The sequence below is a fragment of the Periophthalmus magnuspinnatus genome, chromosome 12 (assembly GCF_009829125.3).
Source record: "Periophthalmus magnuspinnatus isolate fPerMag1 chromosome 12, fPerMag1.2.pri, whole genome shotgun sequence".
NCBI lineage: Eukaryota > Metazoa > Chordata > Actinopteri > Gobiiformes > Gobiidae > Periophthalmus > Periophthalmus magnuspinnatus.
Genome location: NC_047137.1, coordinates 6,695,596 through 6,715,148, shown reverse-complemented (window position 1 = coordinate 6,715,148; position 19,553 = coordinate 6,695,596). Strand labels below are relative to the sequence as shown.

Sequence of the window (19,553 nt, the reverse complement as noted above, 5' to 3'; positions counted from 1 at the left end):
AAGAATCCCATGGCAGCCACTAATCATAGCTGTGCATTTCATTGACAAGGTTCAAATTTCGTGCCAGTGAGCAAAGCAATGAGAGTGTGAGTGGTAAATCACTTTAACCTTAGGCAGTCCTTGAAAAGCGTTGGTGCGATGGAAGGAGGGTCACTGCATGCCACAAGTATTTAACGCGATTTATGGGTGCCAGGTTGAAGTTATGGTGCTTTCGATCAGCAGACAGAGAATTCAAACTAAAAATAATAAACCAGGTAAAGGTATTGATTTGCCAAAAACTCAACAACTCAACATGCATTACAAGGTACTATTGGATATTTTTTTGTGAAACTGAATTTGCAGATAACTATATCAAGATTTTGGAGTTAATTTGGCAAGTTTATATGAGCTTAAGATGATGCTTCAAATATCATATTTCTGAAACCAAATGCATTGGAGAGGGCGTGTGTAATGCTCAGCAAAATCAAAAGCACAAAGACTCTGGTTTCGGCAACTATGCCTTCATCAAGCAAATGGTCTGCCTGAAGCTGGGGAGACATCTTAAATAGGTTTGGCTGGAGTGACACCCGATGGGAGCACCCAGAATGCATAATGAAAAAACATACATTTGCATGTCCATACATGTCCATAAAGCCCTAAGAACTCCTCAAGAGAAGGCACAATGTGTATCATGGTTTATTGAGGCAAAATCGGATGCACAGACTCAACGAAACTACAGAACAAAGTCTGGAAGAGATCCACTATCACATCCGTCAATTCGTGCATGGCACAAAAAAATTATGGAGACAGGGACAGTGTTTGACAGAAAGAGAAGTTGGCCACCAAGAATATCTGAGGAAAACATCGAGAAACCTTTTCTCGTTCTCCCACAAAGTCCATACTGCTGCCAGACAGTTAGATCTACCATGTTCAACAGTGCACAAGGTCCTACTCAAGAGCTTAAGATTGTACGCTTACACTTAAGATGTGCTTCATGCGACTAATGGTTCCCATATAGAGGTGTATTAAGTGAGGTAAAACATTTTGTAACCCACTGAGTACAATAGAACAAGTCTGATTAAGATATCTTATGAATTGCCTTTGTAATTTTTTTTTTTTTTTACTGTAAAGGACACTGTACAATAAATAAGTGGCACATATAGCAGCACAATGCACATGGATCACATTAAATATACTGCTTCCACTGTACTTTATGAGTGGTCAGAACTTTAAACCCCAAAATCTCATGCAGATAGATCATGCATAGATAAAACCTTATAATTGTCAGGGGACAAATGGTGTTAGAGAGAAAAATGCATGTTACACAATCCCCTTTAACTTCAGTAAGGTGCAGTGAAACATCCAGACAAACTTACTCTTTAAAAAGGCTATGGCTACGGGGTTTGGCCACAGCACATGTGCTAATGGGGCTCTGTGCCAGTCTGAAGCTTGTAATATCAATTTCTCATTTCGGCAACTTGCTGCATGTTGCTGTCAAATCTTCACTCCATTACCTGATGTGTACTGACAATTCTCATGCAATCTAATACAATCTAATACAACCGAATACAACCTAATACAACCTAATACAACCTAATACAGGGGTCACCAACCTTTTTTAACCTGAGAGCTACTTTATGGACACTGAGTCATACGAAGGGCTACCAGTTTGAGACGCTCTTAATGATTTCTCAAAATAATTATCAACAATGAGCAAGGAGGGAAACAGATATCAGTATTCAGCACTTTAACTTTACTAACCTTAGTAATTGTTAAATTTCCAGATGACACTTACATCACTACATCTCATAGGAAAAGTGTCCCATTTTCACTATCCACTGCCAAACCTTTTTAACAAAACATAAATAATACACATTGCACCATGTTTCATAAAGTTATCAATTATGTAATGTTAAAGAAAAATAAGCTTACATATTTTTAAATAAAGCTCGGTTGTGTTGTGTGACTTTTTCACCGGTGTCGTGAAAAAAGCCTGTTGTTTACCCAAAGCTGCGTTTAGCTTTGGGCTTGTTCTGCCCATAGTGTGCGTCCCCGTGGGGAGTGCGCGTCCCCGTGGGGAGTGCGCGTCCCCGTGGGGAGTGCGCGTCCCCGTGGGGACTGCGCGTCCCCGTGGGTAGTTAGTGTGGAGTTTTGTGAGACGTAGTGACGTGTCCCTCCACATTGTGCTGCTTTGCCGTCACCACAGTCGCTCCGCAGATGAGATACGCGCAGGTTTCTTTTACAGTCTTAAATCGTTGTGAAAGTGATCTCTTTATTTTCTACCATGTTTTGGAGTAAGAAACTGTATTCAGCGCATCCTCACAGCGCAGAGCGGAGCACTGGTTTTGTCACGCGCACAATACTGACCTTTGAAGTGAGTAGGTCAAAGTTCACCTTAACTTATCTAAACTTCACGTATAATGAACATATGTTTAAGATATTGTCATTTTTAAATCTATATAAACGCAAGGGTGATAAAAAAAAATAGCAACAGAATCAAATTAAATTGTAGATGCAGCTCATTAGTGAGTTGTGCTATTTTTAGAACCGGTCTGCGGACATGGCGCCCGCGGGCACATGGTCGGTGACCCCTGACCTAATACAATAATAATAATAATAATAATAATAATAATAATAATAATAATAATAATAATAATAATAATAATAATAATAGGCTTAATACAACCTATGTGTCTCTATGGAGATGTTATTGCTTAGTTTGGAATATTCCACAGTATGGCATTAATGTCATCTATGTTGTATTTATTCAATTACCAGAGTTTTATTGCTCAAAAGATCTCAAGATTCATTTCACAAGTAATATCATTGGACTGCCTGATCACGTATCACTTGCCCTGTACTATTACCTTAACAAAACTAGTGCCAAATGTCAATTACACTGTAGCAAATGTCAAGTATAAATACTATAATTCAATAACACGCACCACCATGCTGTTGGTTACATTCAAAATAGATGAAAACATTTCCATGCTGTCTCACTCCCTTCCTTCGAAAATAAAATGGAGGAAATTAGGTCCGCTGCTCTGTGTGTAGTGCTCAGTAACCATTTTAATACATCATAATGGTGTGTTAATGAAGCATCTAACATTTTTAAGATCCAACTTATAGCTTGTTCATTTCTAATAGGGTCCACGCTTGAGAGTGCAAATTTCTCAAAGCGGGAAATCTTGTTCTTTATTTATATTAATGCTGGCAAGCTTAGGGATTTTTCGTCTTTGCTTGGGAGCACCAGTCCAGTCGGCACAATTTATCCCTTTGTTAAAACATTTATTTTAACAAGGCACATAACAAGAGTGCCCTCACCCGTTTTCTGAGGATAAAAGAGTGCAGAAATAGAATTGTTCGAGTAAATCTTGTGGCTAAAGAAGATCTCAAACTAAACTTATGTGGTCTTACAAGGATACAGGTAGCAGTGTCCCTTAAGAAACTTTACTTTTATAAGTTCAGTATTGTGTGAATTAAGTTAAACTTTTTTTCTTTTTGTTTTGAAATGGGAAGTCCAAAATCAGAAAGCGTCTTTTTCCCATTTCCCAATCTCAAACCAAATAGAAAATCAGAAAACAATCCGTTATTTGTTTTGGGTTTTGGATCCCCTTAAGACCGCAGACAGACCTCCATTATTATTTATTGTTCCATGTTGCACCACACCGCCGAAGAAAGTTGCTTGTGAATTTTATTCACTGATAACTTGAACTTCACTGAAAACTTATTCTGATTCTAATAAAGCTGAGTACCCAATAAAACCATGAGCATTGGTAGGTAGAAAGTAGGCATTTATATGTATTCAACTTAGTACTAGTATTCACATGCATGAATGTTTCAGCCACTAACAGAGCAGCTTTTTCAGATGGACAAGTGAAGCAGGGTAGACCACACTTGCACAGCCAATCAGCTCTCATCTCAAAGTGCCATATAGTAACACACATAGCTCTTTGCAAATGGTAACATGTATAATTAGATGAAGACAGTGTATAACAATCTGACTTTTGTCATGAAGTTCCACTTTTACAGAACGCTCGCTGTGAGAAAACTGAATTTAGTAATTTACAAGGAAAAAATAAGATAAATCATAACAACAGTGGGGAAAAGGAGAAGAGGTTAGTTTTACAATGTTCAGAGGGAATACCCTGTGTGATGTTTAGAGCCACTTTTTGACACCATAGTGATAAAAAAAAAATGCTTTGGTGCTTACACACAAGTTGTTGAATGTTTTATTGATAAATCTTTTGGCTGTCGACTTGAGCAAGAGCAGCATTCAATACATGGTCAGCTCAGCAACTTATTATATTATTCTTTTTTATCTTACGTATTTATAAAAGTGAAGAAATAAACAGTGCCCTGCTCCTTGGTACCAATCAAACATCTTTTCACAATCAGTTTTTTGTCATTTTTTATTGGATTTGTATGTTTTTATGTAATTTTTTCTTGTTCAGTGTCCTTGGGTGTTTTGAAAGGCGCTTATAAATAAAATGCATTATTATTATTATTATTTGGTATTACTGAAATTTCAACCCTTGTTTTTTCCTCCAATTTCCCAAATAAACCATATATTTTCTTACCAAAAAGAGAGCCACAGCTGATCCCAGGATGAACCCAGCGACCACATCGGAGCAGTGGTTGCGGTATTCAGAGACACGGTTAAGTCCAGTGAGGAAGGCCGAGCACAGAGTTCCCAGGCACAGCACCGGTTTGGCCAGACGACTGGATTTAGTTCTGATAGTACTTGTGATGTACATCTGAAAAGAGAAAAGTTGTTAGAATTATTTATTTATTTATTATTTATTTATTTATTTATTTATTTATTTTGAGAAATTCTTTTTTCAGTTTCACAGCAGCACTGACCAAAAAGATGTCTAAATCTTACATCAGGCAAGTAAGAATTCTCACAAAATAAAGCATTTTTCATTGTGAATAAAAGATTATAGAGGTAGGGTCTGATCTTTTTGAGTTTAGTTTGAACATACTACAGGTGAATCCTTGACTCAGTTTATTTTTTTTTCTCTCAAAATCTGTGTAGTGTCACGATACTAAAATATAATGAGGATTGAATCTCTTTGTGTTGTTTTTATCATTACCAAAGTACATATAATACTAGTATCTTTAATATTGTCATTACACTATTCAGGAAGGGGACAATTTTGTTTGTTTGTTTTCAGTATTAATATTTGCCAATTTCAGTAATGAATGTTGAGTATGGATAGGCCTGTCATGATAATTACTATATCAACATATTGTTCAATAAATTAAACATAGAACAAACATTTTGATTGGTCAATATTTATTGTGTGAACCTTTTCTTTATATTATTGGGAGATGGATTTTTGGTTATTTTTTGCAATATGATAATAATAATAATCATCACCATCATCATAAGATTTGAGCCGTGGAAGGTTGAAGTATGAACTTCTATGACTCATTATATGTACTAACTAATTACTTAAATATTTCATTCAGGTATTTATTGCAGCTCATATACTTTAACAATATTGTACATTTAAAAAAAAAACCTTTTGGGGGATAATTCTGCTCTATGGTTTGGTTTCAGTATTGTTGGTTATCGTCTATATTTACTTCAGCAATATTTCATACTTCGAAAATTGTTATCGTAACAGAAAAGTCATTTCCTTGAATTTGAATATCCTTTTACTGCTTTATATTGCAAAAACAAGTTCTCAAAATATTCACATGTTTATATTTTCAATTAACCACAGTAGATGAAGTAAACTGAACCTGTGCAAACATGGCCTGGAATCCAATCTCAAAGCAAGTTCTTCAATATGGGACCGTATAAGACTGTATGGTTTATATTTGTGACGACAGATGTATGGTGCATTTACATTCATACATAAATATTAAACACAGCTTTACAAAACGATCGGTAACTTCAAAAGTAACTACAGAACATTTTAAAAATCGTGAAAGACCATTTTTGGGTCAGCTGCAAAGTTAAACCGTAGAAGTGTTGAGTTGGACATGTCTGCCTGTTATCACCTCCTCACACATTGGCAGAATTTATGACACAAAGACATAAAAAGAGCTCTGTGTGTCCGCTGTGTTCACAAGCCTGGGAGAGCTTTAGTGCTTTGACATTTCTGCTCTCTAATATCACTTTAATATGGTCACCAGTCCCAGTGCTGTCAAAGGAATCTACACTTTGACCAAACTGGTGTATTTTATAACGGTAACATAAAACAGCAGTGTTATGAAATGTATAGACATCAAGATTATCACACCTTTTAGAGATTCACAATAGCCTAATGTTAAACCAATTGAGATACTAAAGGGACAGTATGCCTCAGCTCTAACTTTTTTTTTCTTTTTTTTTTTTTTAAGTACTACAATCACAACTGAACCTGGTTGCCAGCACCTAAACTTGCATAGAGGACACTGCTGAGAGATTCATCCCTATTGTCCACTCCCTTCATTAGACTAGTCCCCAGAAGGCCTGAGATAGATGCAATAATGTGCTTTAAATGCAAAAAATTATGGCCACAAAAAATACAAATGCAATTATCACCATAAGCATATGACAAATATTCGCTTGTGTATTTTTTATTTTTTTTTTCTTATTGTTTTTCATTGTTATTACCATTATTTCTACTGTTTCTATTTGAATTTTACATGGTCTGTCTGTCAGCTTAATGTTGGAATTCTATGGTTATTATTATGACTATTATTTTCCAGTTTTATTTGAGGTCGAAGTTAATTGAGACATGCAATGCTGGATGAGGCGAAGCTATATAAAGTCAAATAAAAAGAGCGAGTGCACAGCCTCGTCCACTTTTTCCTTTCCTTGGATGCACACAGAATTATTATCTACGTGGGTTTAAGCCTTGAGCAGCTTTTCTAAACTTTACGTGTGGTGTTCAATGTTTGGACTAAAAGACGGACATTTAGCCCTAAATCCACACTGACTCCTTACCTGAACTATCTATTCGATGGTGTCCAGTGTTTGTTTTAAAGAACTGACATTTTGATTTGAATCCACACTGACTTCTTATCTGTACTACATCCTAGCCTTCAACTGAGTGTGTATTTTTTATTGTCTGTATTTATTTTTTGTATCATACTGCTGTATTTGGACCACATTTCATTTTTAGTCTGCACAAAAGCTGTCAAAAGTTAAACAAATGTCTGACTTCTTGTCCTGACTCCAAATCTCTGAGTGGTAAGTCGTATTTTCCTTTCCGTTTCTTTTTCTTTATGTGAGCTCAGCCATTATTTGAATCTGGAACAGAGACATTTAAGGTACAACATTAATGTGGGGTAATGTTAGGAATTTCTGCAGACACATAGTATCAGTATCTATAAACTGAGAAAAACTTGTATGTGTCTGTAGAAACTCCTAACATTACCTAAATGCCTAGTGTCATGTGAAAGTTTAGAACCCCCAGAATTCATTCACTGAGCTGCAGACCAGAAGAGTGCTGGTTTAAATGAACTGGCAATCCAAATAAGAGGCTCGTGTGAAGCTCATTTTGCTTACTAATTGGATCATCGCTTTGAGAATTAAAGCACCAAATTATAACATAAATAAACAGGGCATCATGTGCAGTGTTTTTGTAATTAAAAATAAATCAGCATTACAAAAGAGCCTGGAGAGAGAGTTCTTGTAAAGGTAACATAAAACATTATCACACCTTATAGAGTTTTAAATGAATGTTAAACCAGAGGAGATATCGACATGCTGTATACAGTACCTGACTTCGATTCATTCCCAAATATTTAAGGTTTTCTACTGGATCTCAATGGATATTTTGCATGATCGTAACTGGACTTGTCAAAAGTATTGATACCAAATAATCAACTAACTAAACACTTAAAAAATGACATATATAGGACAAAATGTGACCTTTTCTGTAAAGTTTTAGAACGATTGTGATCTATAGTAGTACTCCTACAAAACCACATCCTAATATCAAAGAAATACTTTTATTTTGTGTTGAAAATTACATTTATTGCTTGTTATGATTGTGGTGTCAATTTTTTTTCCGAATTAAACAAGAACAAGGCCGATTATGTTAGTAACTCACCGTGAGGTACACTGCCGAGTACACACTGAGCGAAGCGTCCTTGGACGGGAAGGACCGGCGGGCGTACTCCACCACCACCGGGTTGCCAGTGCAGATGTTGCCGTTGACGATGAACTGGTGGTTGAAGCGACACTCTGTTCCGGTGTAGTTGGGTTTACACACGGACAGGAAGTACGGAGAGAGCCCCCCAGTCACCACCTGGCCAGCGTTCACAAAGATGTCCGTGGCGAAGAGTCCGAACGCGAAAACACCTAAGGGAAAGAGATACGCATTATGAGACCTCTTAAGTGACTGGCTTCCGATTCGACTTATGCCCTGGTACGGCTCAGGTCCGGACTAAATTGGTGTGTGCATTCACATTTCCCACTGGCCTCACCTTATCTCCCTTCTGTCATTAAGCAAAGTGAAAGCCAGAATATCTTATGCTAACAAGACAACGAACCTGATTATTGTCTCTCTGATATGGTTGAACAAAGAGTCCATTAGGTCATTTTTATAATTTAAAAAGATTTGTAGATTTGTAAACACTTAGAACGGAATGCTCAAAGATTCAAAAGGGTCTAACTGACGTTTTAGGGAAAATTTATTTATGGATATCAGATGAAAGCTTATGATCAGCTCTACCGTGAATCCTGACCATGTGTCGAAATGGTGGATCCCAGCATCTATCCGTCCAGTCTAGAGACCCATGTGGGCATTAAGGGTACAGCATTCTGTTGGTTTCAATCTTATCTGTCAGACAGGATTTTTTCTGTTGACCTAGGACAGTGCTCCTCCTCTGTGTCTCCCTGGTGTGCCTCAGGGCTCTATATTAGTGCCGACCGTCTTCGTTCTGTACATGCTTCCCCTGGGTGATATTTTTAAAAAGCTCAATGTCACATTTTATTGTTTTGCAGATGACATTCAAATATATCTGCCAGTGACCGCCAGACTTCAATCAAAGCTCTGCAGGACTGTCTCAAGGATGTGCCGACTTGACTGCAAACAAACTTGCTGAACTTAAATAAAAATAAAACTGAGATGTGGGTGTTTGGAGAAACTAACCCACTGCTTGGGCATGACAGTGTGATTTATTCTCTGTCCTCTTATTGTGGCCCTGTAGTGAGGAATCTTAGGGTGATTGTGGACTCTATGTTCTAACTGGACAAGCACATTAGCTCATAAAGTACTAAGTAAGGCACATGAATATATATTTTTGTATGATAATATATTTAAGAAGCTGCTATAGTTGAAACTTTTGAACTCAACTCAATCAAACATGCCAACTAACTAGCCATGTTGCCAGAATCTATAATCCAGTTTTTCCGCAAGGTAACCTGTCTTTATTCAATCGTTTGTGACAGTCAATACTTGGCAGGAGACTTCCCTGGGTGCATTTCTGTAATTGTTTGCATGTCAATAGCAAGCCCAAAAGCAACCAAAAGTACTGCTAGCATAGTCGCCACATAATGAAAAGAGCAGTGGATTGCGCAGGAACATTTTTAACTAAGACTTATCGTATGGGGATAAGAGAGTTCCAATTAGCTAGATGCAGCCAATTGTCCAAGAAATAGTTTAACAGGCGCCCGAAGAGAAAAACTCTCCCTTTAGAGCTCGAGGCATTGATTACACATCGCACAGAGTTAACAAAATCCCAGAATGACAGTAATGCATTTTTTCCCCCTCTCCACATAAAATTAAATCGCGCTAAGCAGTTACCGTACAACAGGTAGAAGCTACTGGATAAACAAAATAAAGTGGTATGAATGATTGTGCTGACACTTGGGAGGCTCACCAACCCCAACCACTGTCCGCGTTCCCGCTACTGTGAAATATGGCTACTGATTATCTGGACTGCTTAGCCATGAAATTACTCTGCTTTGTATTCTCATCTGCAGGAGGTAGCGGGGGTTCGGGGGAGGAAGGGGGGTTGTGTGAAGGGCAATGAGGGGAGCAAAAGAGTGAAAGAGAGAGAGAAACTTCAATGATCCAACAAATTTGAGAGATTGTGCCCAAACCTGATGGAATAGTAATTTATATGAAGAACTACGGTCTCATGAATTTCAGATGAGCAGTTTAAAATGGGGTAATGATTGTGTGGGAAGACCGGGCAGGTGGGTTCACTTAGTAGAATGCAACATATTAGGCAGTTTAAAAGGTTGTAAAATTCTAAAAAGGAAATTAATAATTTATAACTCTGATTTCACTATACAAACTTTAAAATGGCACAAAAATATACACTTAGAATTGGGTAACATGATGTTCCACTTGCTGTTAACAATAAAAGGTAACATAGTAGGCTAATGTTTTGGCAGTTAATACCGCACAGAACATCGCCTTTTAAATGTATCGACAAGCAGGTCCATGACGGATCGAGTCTTATTATTATTGTTGCAGTAGTATTGTCTACTAGCCAAGTTACAAATATATTTACATTTAATACATTTACATTTCATATAACAAAAATGTACATAATATCATGTTATTTTTATATGAAAAGATAACAAATTAATACGATACCTTGCAAACTTCCAAGCACTAGGGTTGTCAAAAGTACTAACAGATACTGAAAAAGGCACATTCAAAGGGCAGAAATGAACCTTTCCGGAATAGCTTTACAATGATCTTGAGCTGTATCAGAACAAGTAAAAGCCACATAAACTAGTATATGTCCATGGACCACTATGGAACCTACCTGGATGTAGGACTGTGCAATATGGACAAAAAATAAAATCTCAATCATCCACACACAGGATGATTCAGATTTTAATTTGAGAGGCAGTGACTCCTACTCTTATCATCTGTCATCTCTTTGTTATCATCTCATTTGTATAGATATGTAATCTAATGTTAATAGTTTTAAATATATATATATATATATATATATATATATATATATATATATATATATATATATATATATATATATATATATATATATATATATATATATATATATATATATATATATATATATATATTTTTTTTTTTTTTTTTTTTTTTTTTTTTTTTTTACAATGTCACTTGTTTAATTGCACCCTGAAAGTCTGAAGTAAACTTCTTTTCATAAAAATTTTCGATTTTTACAATTTTGCAATTTTTTTAAATCTCAATTATTAAAAACACAACTTATTATCAAATGATTTTGATAATTTCACATTCTATTACATTCTATTGTCCAAAAAAGTGTTCTTTTTTTTTTTTTTTTTTTCATCGTATCAGAATCTGTGTATCGAGTATATTCCTTAGTATCAAAATCGAGTTTGAAATTTTAGTATTGTGATATTCTTATTAAATTTAACTTACAAGTAAATATGTTTCTATTGTTTATTTATCGATCAATTTGAATTTCCTCTTAGTGCGACAACAGTTTTAGTAAAGAGCTGCAGTGGAGCATGCATTAGAGCTGGACTTATTCCCACTTGGCTCTGAGTTTGGACAAACGTCTGAAATCTCTGAGCCAGAATAGTTTGGTGTATTTAAACAGAGAAGTCTCTAACAGCTGTAATATGTGTTTGATGTAGAGGTGGGTAGTACTTAGTGTAGTTATATTTCCTTGAGTAACTTTTAAGAGAAATTACTTTTGCAGAGTAGACATTCTTGCACTCCTATTAACAGTTTAACAGTACTTTTACCTGAGTAAACGTTTTGGTGACTCTTTCCACTGTAAGTCCACTGTAAGTCTACAAGCTTAATACTGACAATATGTTTCTTACACTACTCTTTCAGATATGATTTCATTCTCCCTCCATCACTCAATTTCTTTTTTTTTTTTTTTTTTTTTTTTTTTTTTTTTGTGGTATCTATTTCAAAAATGCATGAAACACCCAATTTCATGCATTATTTAATATTTTGCAATTCCAATTACATTGCAGTGGAACTAAACACCTAAACTCCGCCCACAACCACATTTCAAATAGATGTGCTAAACTGAGATGTACCTGGAGGACTAAAGATGCGAGTGAAGGAAGAGGAGGGGAACGATGTGGAGAAATAAAGAGCACTGTGATCCAAACTTCAAACTCCGCCCTTGAAGCCAGGTGTTTGTCATCAGAAACGTCTTTTTGTAATCATGTGACCAACTACATGTGGCTGTAGTAGATACTGGAGGCAGCACACACTCTGTTTTATACATTTAGTTTACAATAAAACTGCCACAAAAAAGACTTGGAACAGTAGATGCTACTAAAACACCACATACACAGTTAAGTAGCAAAAAAGTGGATTTAGTGTTAAGTTCCATTTTAACTTCAAATTAGCATCATGAGCTGTTAAGTCCAGACTGTTACTCTTACAATTATTTCAGTAGTCATTGTCTGAAATACTTCTTGGAGCACTACTTTGTACTTCATCACAAGTAATATTATTTTTCAAGTAATTACACTTTTACATGCGTACAATTATTTTCTATCCACCTCCGGTTTCGGGACTATAACCAGTAAAACAGGCATAACTAGTGAATACCTGTCAACCAATAGTAGTAAATATGTAACTGACAAGTTATAGTAGCTGTTTTATGAAGATGTAGATAACATGACATTTTAAAAGAAAGAAAAAAAACACACTTAACATAGCATTTCTTAAATGTCAGTGACTCAGAGTCATGTAAGGCACTGAAGCATAAACCATTAAATGATATAAGAAAAAAATAAAGAAATGTTTATAAGGCTTAAGGCATTGCACACTTCAAATACAATATTGGGACAGGACAACATAGTTCAGAAGGTGTTACTTTGAAATTTTAAGTATACCCATATCATTTGAGTCTCAAAATCAGTATTGAGTAAGTGACTAGTACTAATAATTATGATTATGTGAATGTTTTAAAATGGAGATATATCAAAATCTCAAATATGTTTTCCTGATTGCTATATGACCTATTTTTGGGACCTACTTATTTGGGTCATTACATATAAGTATTGTTTTGTATTGTGAGTATTTCCAGATGTTCGGTAAGTTTGTCAAGCAACAGCTATTGAAAGCATTTAGCAGTTTCCCAAGAAATAATTGTATCTCTCAAGAAAAGCACGTGCATGAATCTTTAATATGTCCTTCTAGTGTTACTGTAGACTTCCTACAGTACCTCCCATAAAACAGTATCTAGTGAATACATATTGCCTTTTACTTTCAACCAACAACAAATGACACAACTTACGATTAGACTCTCACTCCAACAATATAAAATTAGAAGCGTTTAGATATAACTGGGAAACAGGAGTACGATTTATACCGACATAACACAGCATAAACATCTGGAACAGTCATGATACATTAAATACCATATGATTCTGTCTGATTCACCCGCTCTTTCTCTGCATGAGACTCTCCGCATCCTGTCAGTTATTAATCTTTCATGCCCTGTTTTGCTGCTGTCTTATGTAACTGTAAATACATTTCATTGACAACCCTGTTCCACATGTATGTCCACCGCAGCAAGAGTACAAATAGCCACCTCAGCCTGTCCATCTCCTGTTACACTCCAAAATATTTTCATACCAAATCCATCACTAATTAAATTACACTGTCCGTTTATCCATCCTAATGTCCATATTATTTTTAAAGGATCTTGCCCAAGGACAAAACAACAGCACGCACAGGCCCGAAGTGGGATTGAACCAACGATCTTTCAGTTTGTGGGCACACTCTAAACAATGCTCTATATTCAATCAGCGCTCAATATGTCAGTCTCCAACAATGAAAAATGAATATGTCAGTCTCTAACAATGAAAAAATCAGAAATGAACTAAAAGAGAAACCAGAAAAGTTGAATAAATATTAGGTAAGCTTTTGCACAGCGTCAGTGACAGACAGGATGCGATTTACATTGGAGCTTCCCCTCACAGGTGACAACTGTCAGCATAAGCATGAGCTGCCACAGAGAGGGGCTGATGGACGCGCTCCGATGTGCATGGATAGTCTCTCCTAGCCTATTCCAAACAACAAGTGGAATTTTGAACTCTGACAGGCCAACACATGGGGTCAATGAAAGCATAAAAAGCCTAGGAAAAAGCTATCCCATAGAAAATATTTTGTAAATAGTTTTAAGATTTTTGGAGGGATTACACAGTGTTTCACAAATTTACTGTTAAAGCAATATCTGTGTCAGAAGGAATAAAAAATGTGGCGGGGGGAGGGGCAACTAGCATGCCAGCACACACGTCCAGATTTTTGGGCAATAAACTGCTTCATATGTACACCGCTTTATAAGCACACAGCAGACCATATTTTGACCTACTTACAATATATCTGTACTGGGTCAATTTAAAATCTAGGCAAAACTTAAGATTTTCTTCCCCTGTTTGAAAAAGTCAACTAAGCATTGTCGCAAGGCTTCAGTTTGAAATAAATTACCCCCACCAAATGAGTCAAAATGATGCTCTTATCATGACCAATGACTTATCATTATCATTTGTCTCAATTTTTTTGTCTCAAACTTTTCACACTAACGTAAAAAAAAAAAAAAATGTAAATCTTATATATTTATTATTATGGTGAATCATGCACACTTTGCTTTATTCCACATCTGTACATAATTACCTTCTATATATTTTTCGTTGAGCAAATACGCAGTTACATTTAGATTAAACATTTTGTCTAGACTACAATAGGCCCTTCTACAAAACTTAACTTTAAAAAATCTTATTCTGATAAAACAAAATGTCTTTTCTAAATGAGAGAATCTGCATCACCCATTTAAACTTCTTAAAAGTGTAATATAAATGCTATATTCACAGAAAACTGGTGCTCTGAGTCTCCCTCCCTTTGCTCACTCCCCCTCAGAGTGCTATCACAGCACAGTCGGTGTGTATTTCGCTACCTCCTCTCTGATAGTGTGGTACAGATCTTAGCCAAAGAAAATAAATGGTTTTAGAGGGGTGAGGGGGCAATTTTTGTTAGTAAAGACAATCCATCTTTGAACAGGAATGGAGGGGTTAGATATCATTTATCTCCAATATACAACTCCACCCTCAGACCCAAATCTAAACAAGGAAAACAATAGTCATAGTCAGTATGCTAATAGCTGTGAGAGCCCCCATTAGGGCCCTGAACAATTATGCAAAATATGGCTCAGGCACAGTTCACACTTACAAACAGAAATTGTAAACAAATAGGAGTGTTAGTTTCAGTTGGCCTCTCCTTTAAAACAGATATAAGGCTGTGAAGAAGTTGCTTGTATGAGCGGCGAAATGCCTTCACTTTTCTTCTACTGTGCCTCCTCTATGTTTTTAAAGTTCACTTATCTTCACTAAACTGAACAACATACTAATGTAAAAGCCCTGTCCCCATACAGATATATTGTATAAGCAGTCCTTGAGGTCAAAATAAGTCTGCTGTGTATTGTGAAAAGCGCTTGCAAACTCATCATGGTGAATAATTATGATGCTCAGAATGTACAATGTAAGAGAATAACTATGGGCCACTGCAAGCTGTAGAGAATTAACTAGTTTTTCATGTTTTTAAGATTGAAATTCAGGTACAGCGTCTTGACAGATATCGTTTTAAACATGGTCCTCATGTTCCTGTTCATCTTCCCATGGTGAATGATGTTTGCTATGGGTAACACTTCCTGGTTTGGGTTTTTACCTATGAAGCGAATGACGCGGCGTATGAGGGGGTTGAGGTAACAGCAGTCTCCGGTCACTATGGTCTTCTCCTGGGCCAGAAGAGCTTCCCTGGTGGACTTCATCACAAACATGGCCACCTCGCCAATAAAGATCTGCAATAGAAATGGAAAATAAAGTTGGTATTGGGATATTTGAGGTTAGTGGAGGTGGTTCCCAAAATGGGGTCAAGTTACATCGGGAGATAAGGATTTTAGTTTGAAATAAAGAATGTGTATTTGTTTTGGGTGCATTTATAGTTTAATCCCTATGTAGATGGTTTGGTCTGGTTCTAGTCCTAGTTTAGTCCTGGTATGGTCCAGGTTTCATTTCAGTTTAGGCAAGATTTGAATGAGATGTGTGTGCAAGTGTGAATGGATTCTCAGATTAATGTTGTCACAATAGTTTTTGTTGTACTTTCTTTTATATTACCATGTGGCCTTAAATTTGTGCAATCCCTCTGCCTTCCAAGTAGGTTCCATAGTGGTCCATGGGCGTATAGTAGTCTATGTGGTCTTATATACAGCTCAAGATCATTCTAAAGCTATTCAGGAAAGGTTCATTTCTAACCTGTGAATATGACTTTTTAATGTCACTACCTGCTCAAATGAGTATCCAGTTTAGTATTTATTAGTATCTGATATCAGTTTAGTTTTAGTGTCAATTAATATCTGATTCTCGATACTTTTGACAACCCTACCTTGGATTCACAAGTTTGGATCAGCATCACAGTTACTGTTTTTGTAACATTTGAATAAGGGTTGTGAAATCACATTTTTAATTATTTCAAATCATATAAAAATGTGTTAAAAAAAAAAAAAAAAAAAAAAAAAAAAAAAAAAAACCATTAAATTTTTTCTCAAAATGCTCATATAAAACAATCAGAAAAAATGACTAATAAAAATAAAAATCTATTCCTTCTCTATGGCTTAACTTTAGAGAGTATCTGTCAGAAATATTGTTTCAAATAACCATGATTTCAATGATTATCCAAATATTTGTAATTATAGCAGGGCCACACTATCCTTGCACAGCAAAATGGATTCTCGCGATTTGTGAGTTCACAAACTCATGAGAATCCATCTTGGCATACCCCCGCTGGTGCGATAGGGCCGACAGGTGTTTGGTGCCAATCACAGAGCAGCACTGAGGATGTGTGGAAGTCAAAAGCTCAAGTGAACCAAAACAAACATGGCGACACCAACAGACGTCCTTCAGCCTATATATAGAATACTTTGTAAAAAACATGCAGAAGGTAAACGTTTTGCACATTTGTGGACAGGGTAGATGTCTGCACTTTTCTCTCAACTGAATGTCACAAAAGTTAGATTTTTCATATGCTCCACAGTCATGACACTTCGGCCAATCAGATTCAAATAATCGTTTTCTGATCGCTTTCCGCAAGACCCATTCCAGATCGATAATACAAAAACTCAACTCAGAGTGACACACATATCAATCTGGCGTGAGCCAGGTTAGAGCAATGCCTGACTTTTATAGAAATTTGAGAGGAAAAACATTGCACAGTCCTACTCCTTTATGTTAGTCCTGGTTTAAAACTATTTAAGTGGACCTGGATGACATTTTGTAGTATTTTGGAAGTACTTGGAAAGTCAAATTATTTCTTTCTGAGATCCATAGTACGCTGACATTTCAAAAGAGCAGAACGAAAAACAAGTTGGGACCAAAAAATGTAGTCATCCCATTTTAGCAGAGAAACCTTTTGTCTTACTTTGTTCCGCCTGAGTTAAAACCAGTGTCTTAATGCATCTTGTCCTCTGGTCTATTCTGCTATTACATCACATCTAATGGAAAAGTGCTGCTGGACACTAAAAGAAATCTTCTGTCCGATGCTCGAGGTGAGGCGGGCTGTGGCTAAAATGTGAGGGATTAAAGAGGTTTATACTACCACAGTTCAAGGGAATCGAGTTAACAAAAAGGCAATTTTGAAGGCAGGAATTGCTTATCAGCGTTAATGCTTAATATATTTAGAGGCTAGACTGGGACTTAATCCAGCAGTTGTATTTTGTGGCAATGATTCTACTCATGGGAAAAGAATAATTGCATTTCCTCTCTTTAAATAGAGTCAGGTGTCATTGAGGGGCAGCAGTGGCTCTACTGTTATGTCCTTAGACAAGACACTTCATCCAACTCGCCTATTTGAATGTGATGTGTGAGCGATTGTGAGGGTCGAAGGGGCCAATAGGTGATGGTGCAAATGCTTAGCCTCACTTCTATCAGTCTAACACGCAGCTGTGGCTACAGTTTGTAGCTTACCACCACTGAGTGTGAAGTGAGTTAATATTGCACGAAATTTTAAAATGCGCTGAGCCCCTTATTATTAGTAGGCGTCAGGAGAACACATTTAAAAAGAAGATATTCGAAGCCTTCAGACATAGTTGCAGAAAAGACTGGGTTAGCACATTACAGCAAAATAATAGCATGGTAATAGGATGGAAATCACACCAATCATTGTGATTTTTTCATGGTAATATGTTAATCCTAACCCTAAAAGAGGATTTTAACACTAGGAAGCTTCTTACTTACAATGCAACACAGGAAAACCACAGTGGCTTTGTTCACATACATACCAAAATCTGATTATTATCTGTTTTGGAAAACTTTAAGGTTATTTAAAAGACATGCAACCTGGAGGTTCTGTGAGTAACCAGAGTGACCATGATTAGAAAGATAAATACATTAACTTGCTTTGCCTATAGCTCAAAAAATCTGACAATTATCACATTATCACATTTTGAGTGCACATGTAACCCCAGGCATTGTTGACACAGCTAGGAATAGACCAATCAAATAGCGTTGTTTGTCTTACATAAGCAAACCACATGATAAGAAATGCACTACCAACCTCCAAAATGAAACCTTCTTCAATGACATCACAACCCAAATATTTATCTTCGGATTGAATAATGACCTCAAATCACGGCGCGACCCTTTCTCTCTACAAACAGTTATTCCGGTCCAAACAACCCATCATCAACAGTAAAACAATAATTCGTTTTCATGCATCACTCGTCACTCTTCTTAGCGGCTCCCTTATGAAAACATCTGCATCCACACTTGACAGAAAAGGTCGGGACATACATAAAACATAAGGACCTGTATGTTTGAGGAATACTTGAGCTGACCAGCGTAGAGCAACTCCACTGGTCTCTGTGCTTTGGCCAGTCCATCGGATCCTCCCGTTTATAGACTGGCACAACTCGTTACCCTTCAAAGGCCATCCCATATTTCACCTGTGGCATTCGAGTGGACATTAAAATGACAAAATCACTGCCCGCATTATTCAGGAACATTATTCGTCACTCCATTATGCACACCCTCATAGCGGTAGAACAGCTGAAATGTGACACGGGAGATTCATGGTGGGATCAGGTCTATTAAAATATGCAGTATATGCAGGGGGTGAAGTATGTGGGTTAATGTTAAATGTCACCAAAGAGTCACGTGAGTAAGTCATTTGTAACATGTGTTGTTTTTCTTTTATTCACGGTTAAGTGTCTCTAATTAAACTTTGAATATAAAAGCCTGCCTGGGAACACCTTGGAGGAGCTGGAAGAAGTGTCTGGGGTGGGGGAAGTCTGGGAGGCCCTGGCTTAGACCGCTGACTCCGCAACACAGCCCCAGATAAGCGGGAAAAAAATGAGTGTATGGATTTGCCAAGAATGATTGAGTTTGACAATAAACTTATCTATATCGCAACTTTATTTTTTATTGCTCAAAAATATCTTGAAAAGGATGCTTTCTTGCCTGGCCAGTCCAGAATGATATAGCTCTTGTTCGCACCAGAAGCCAGGCTCAAACGCAGTCATGCAATCAGATTTGTTTATTTCAGTGACGCATTTGAAACGATGGGGCTCATTGGTCACCTGTCACTTAAAACAAAATTAAATTTATTTTGCCTCAGATTAAAGGAGTTAAT

At 36.7% G+C, this 19,553-nt stretch overlaps 1 protein-coding gene across 2 annotated transcripts in view; it reads right to left on the bottom strand.

Moving 5' to 3' along the window:
- The window catches only part of plppr1 (phospholipid phosphatase related 1), an 80,341-nt gene that overhangs the window by 9,661 nt on the left and 51,127 nt on the right, over positions 1-19,553 (bottom strand). For both annotated transcript variants that reach the window (XM_033976334.2, XM_033976333.2), the window contains exons 4-6: positions 15,597-15,729; positions 8,034-8,284; positions 4,560-4,736 (exon numbers count right to left, since the gene is read on the bottom strand). In XM_033976334.2, the coding sequence (XP_033832225.1) occupies positions 4,560-4,736; positions 8,034-8,284; positions 15,597-15,729 (561 nt within the window). The remainder of the gene's footprint in view (positions 1-4,559; positions 4,737-8,033; positions 8,285-15,596; positions 15,730-19,553) is intronic.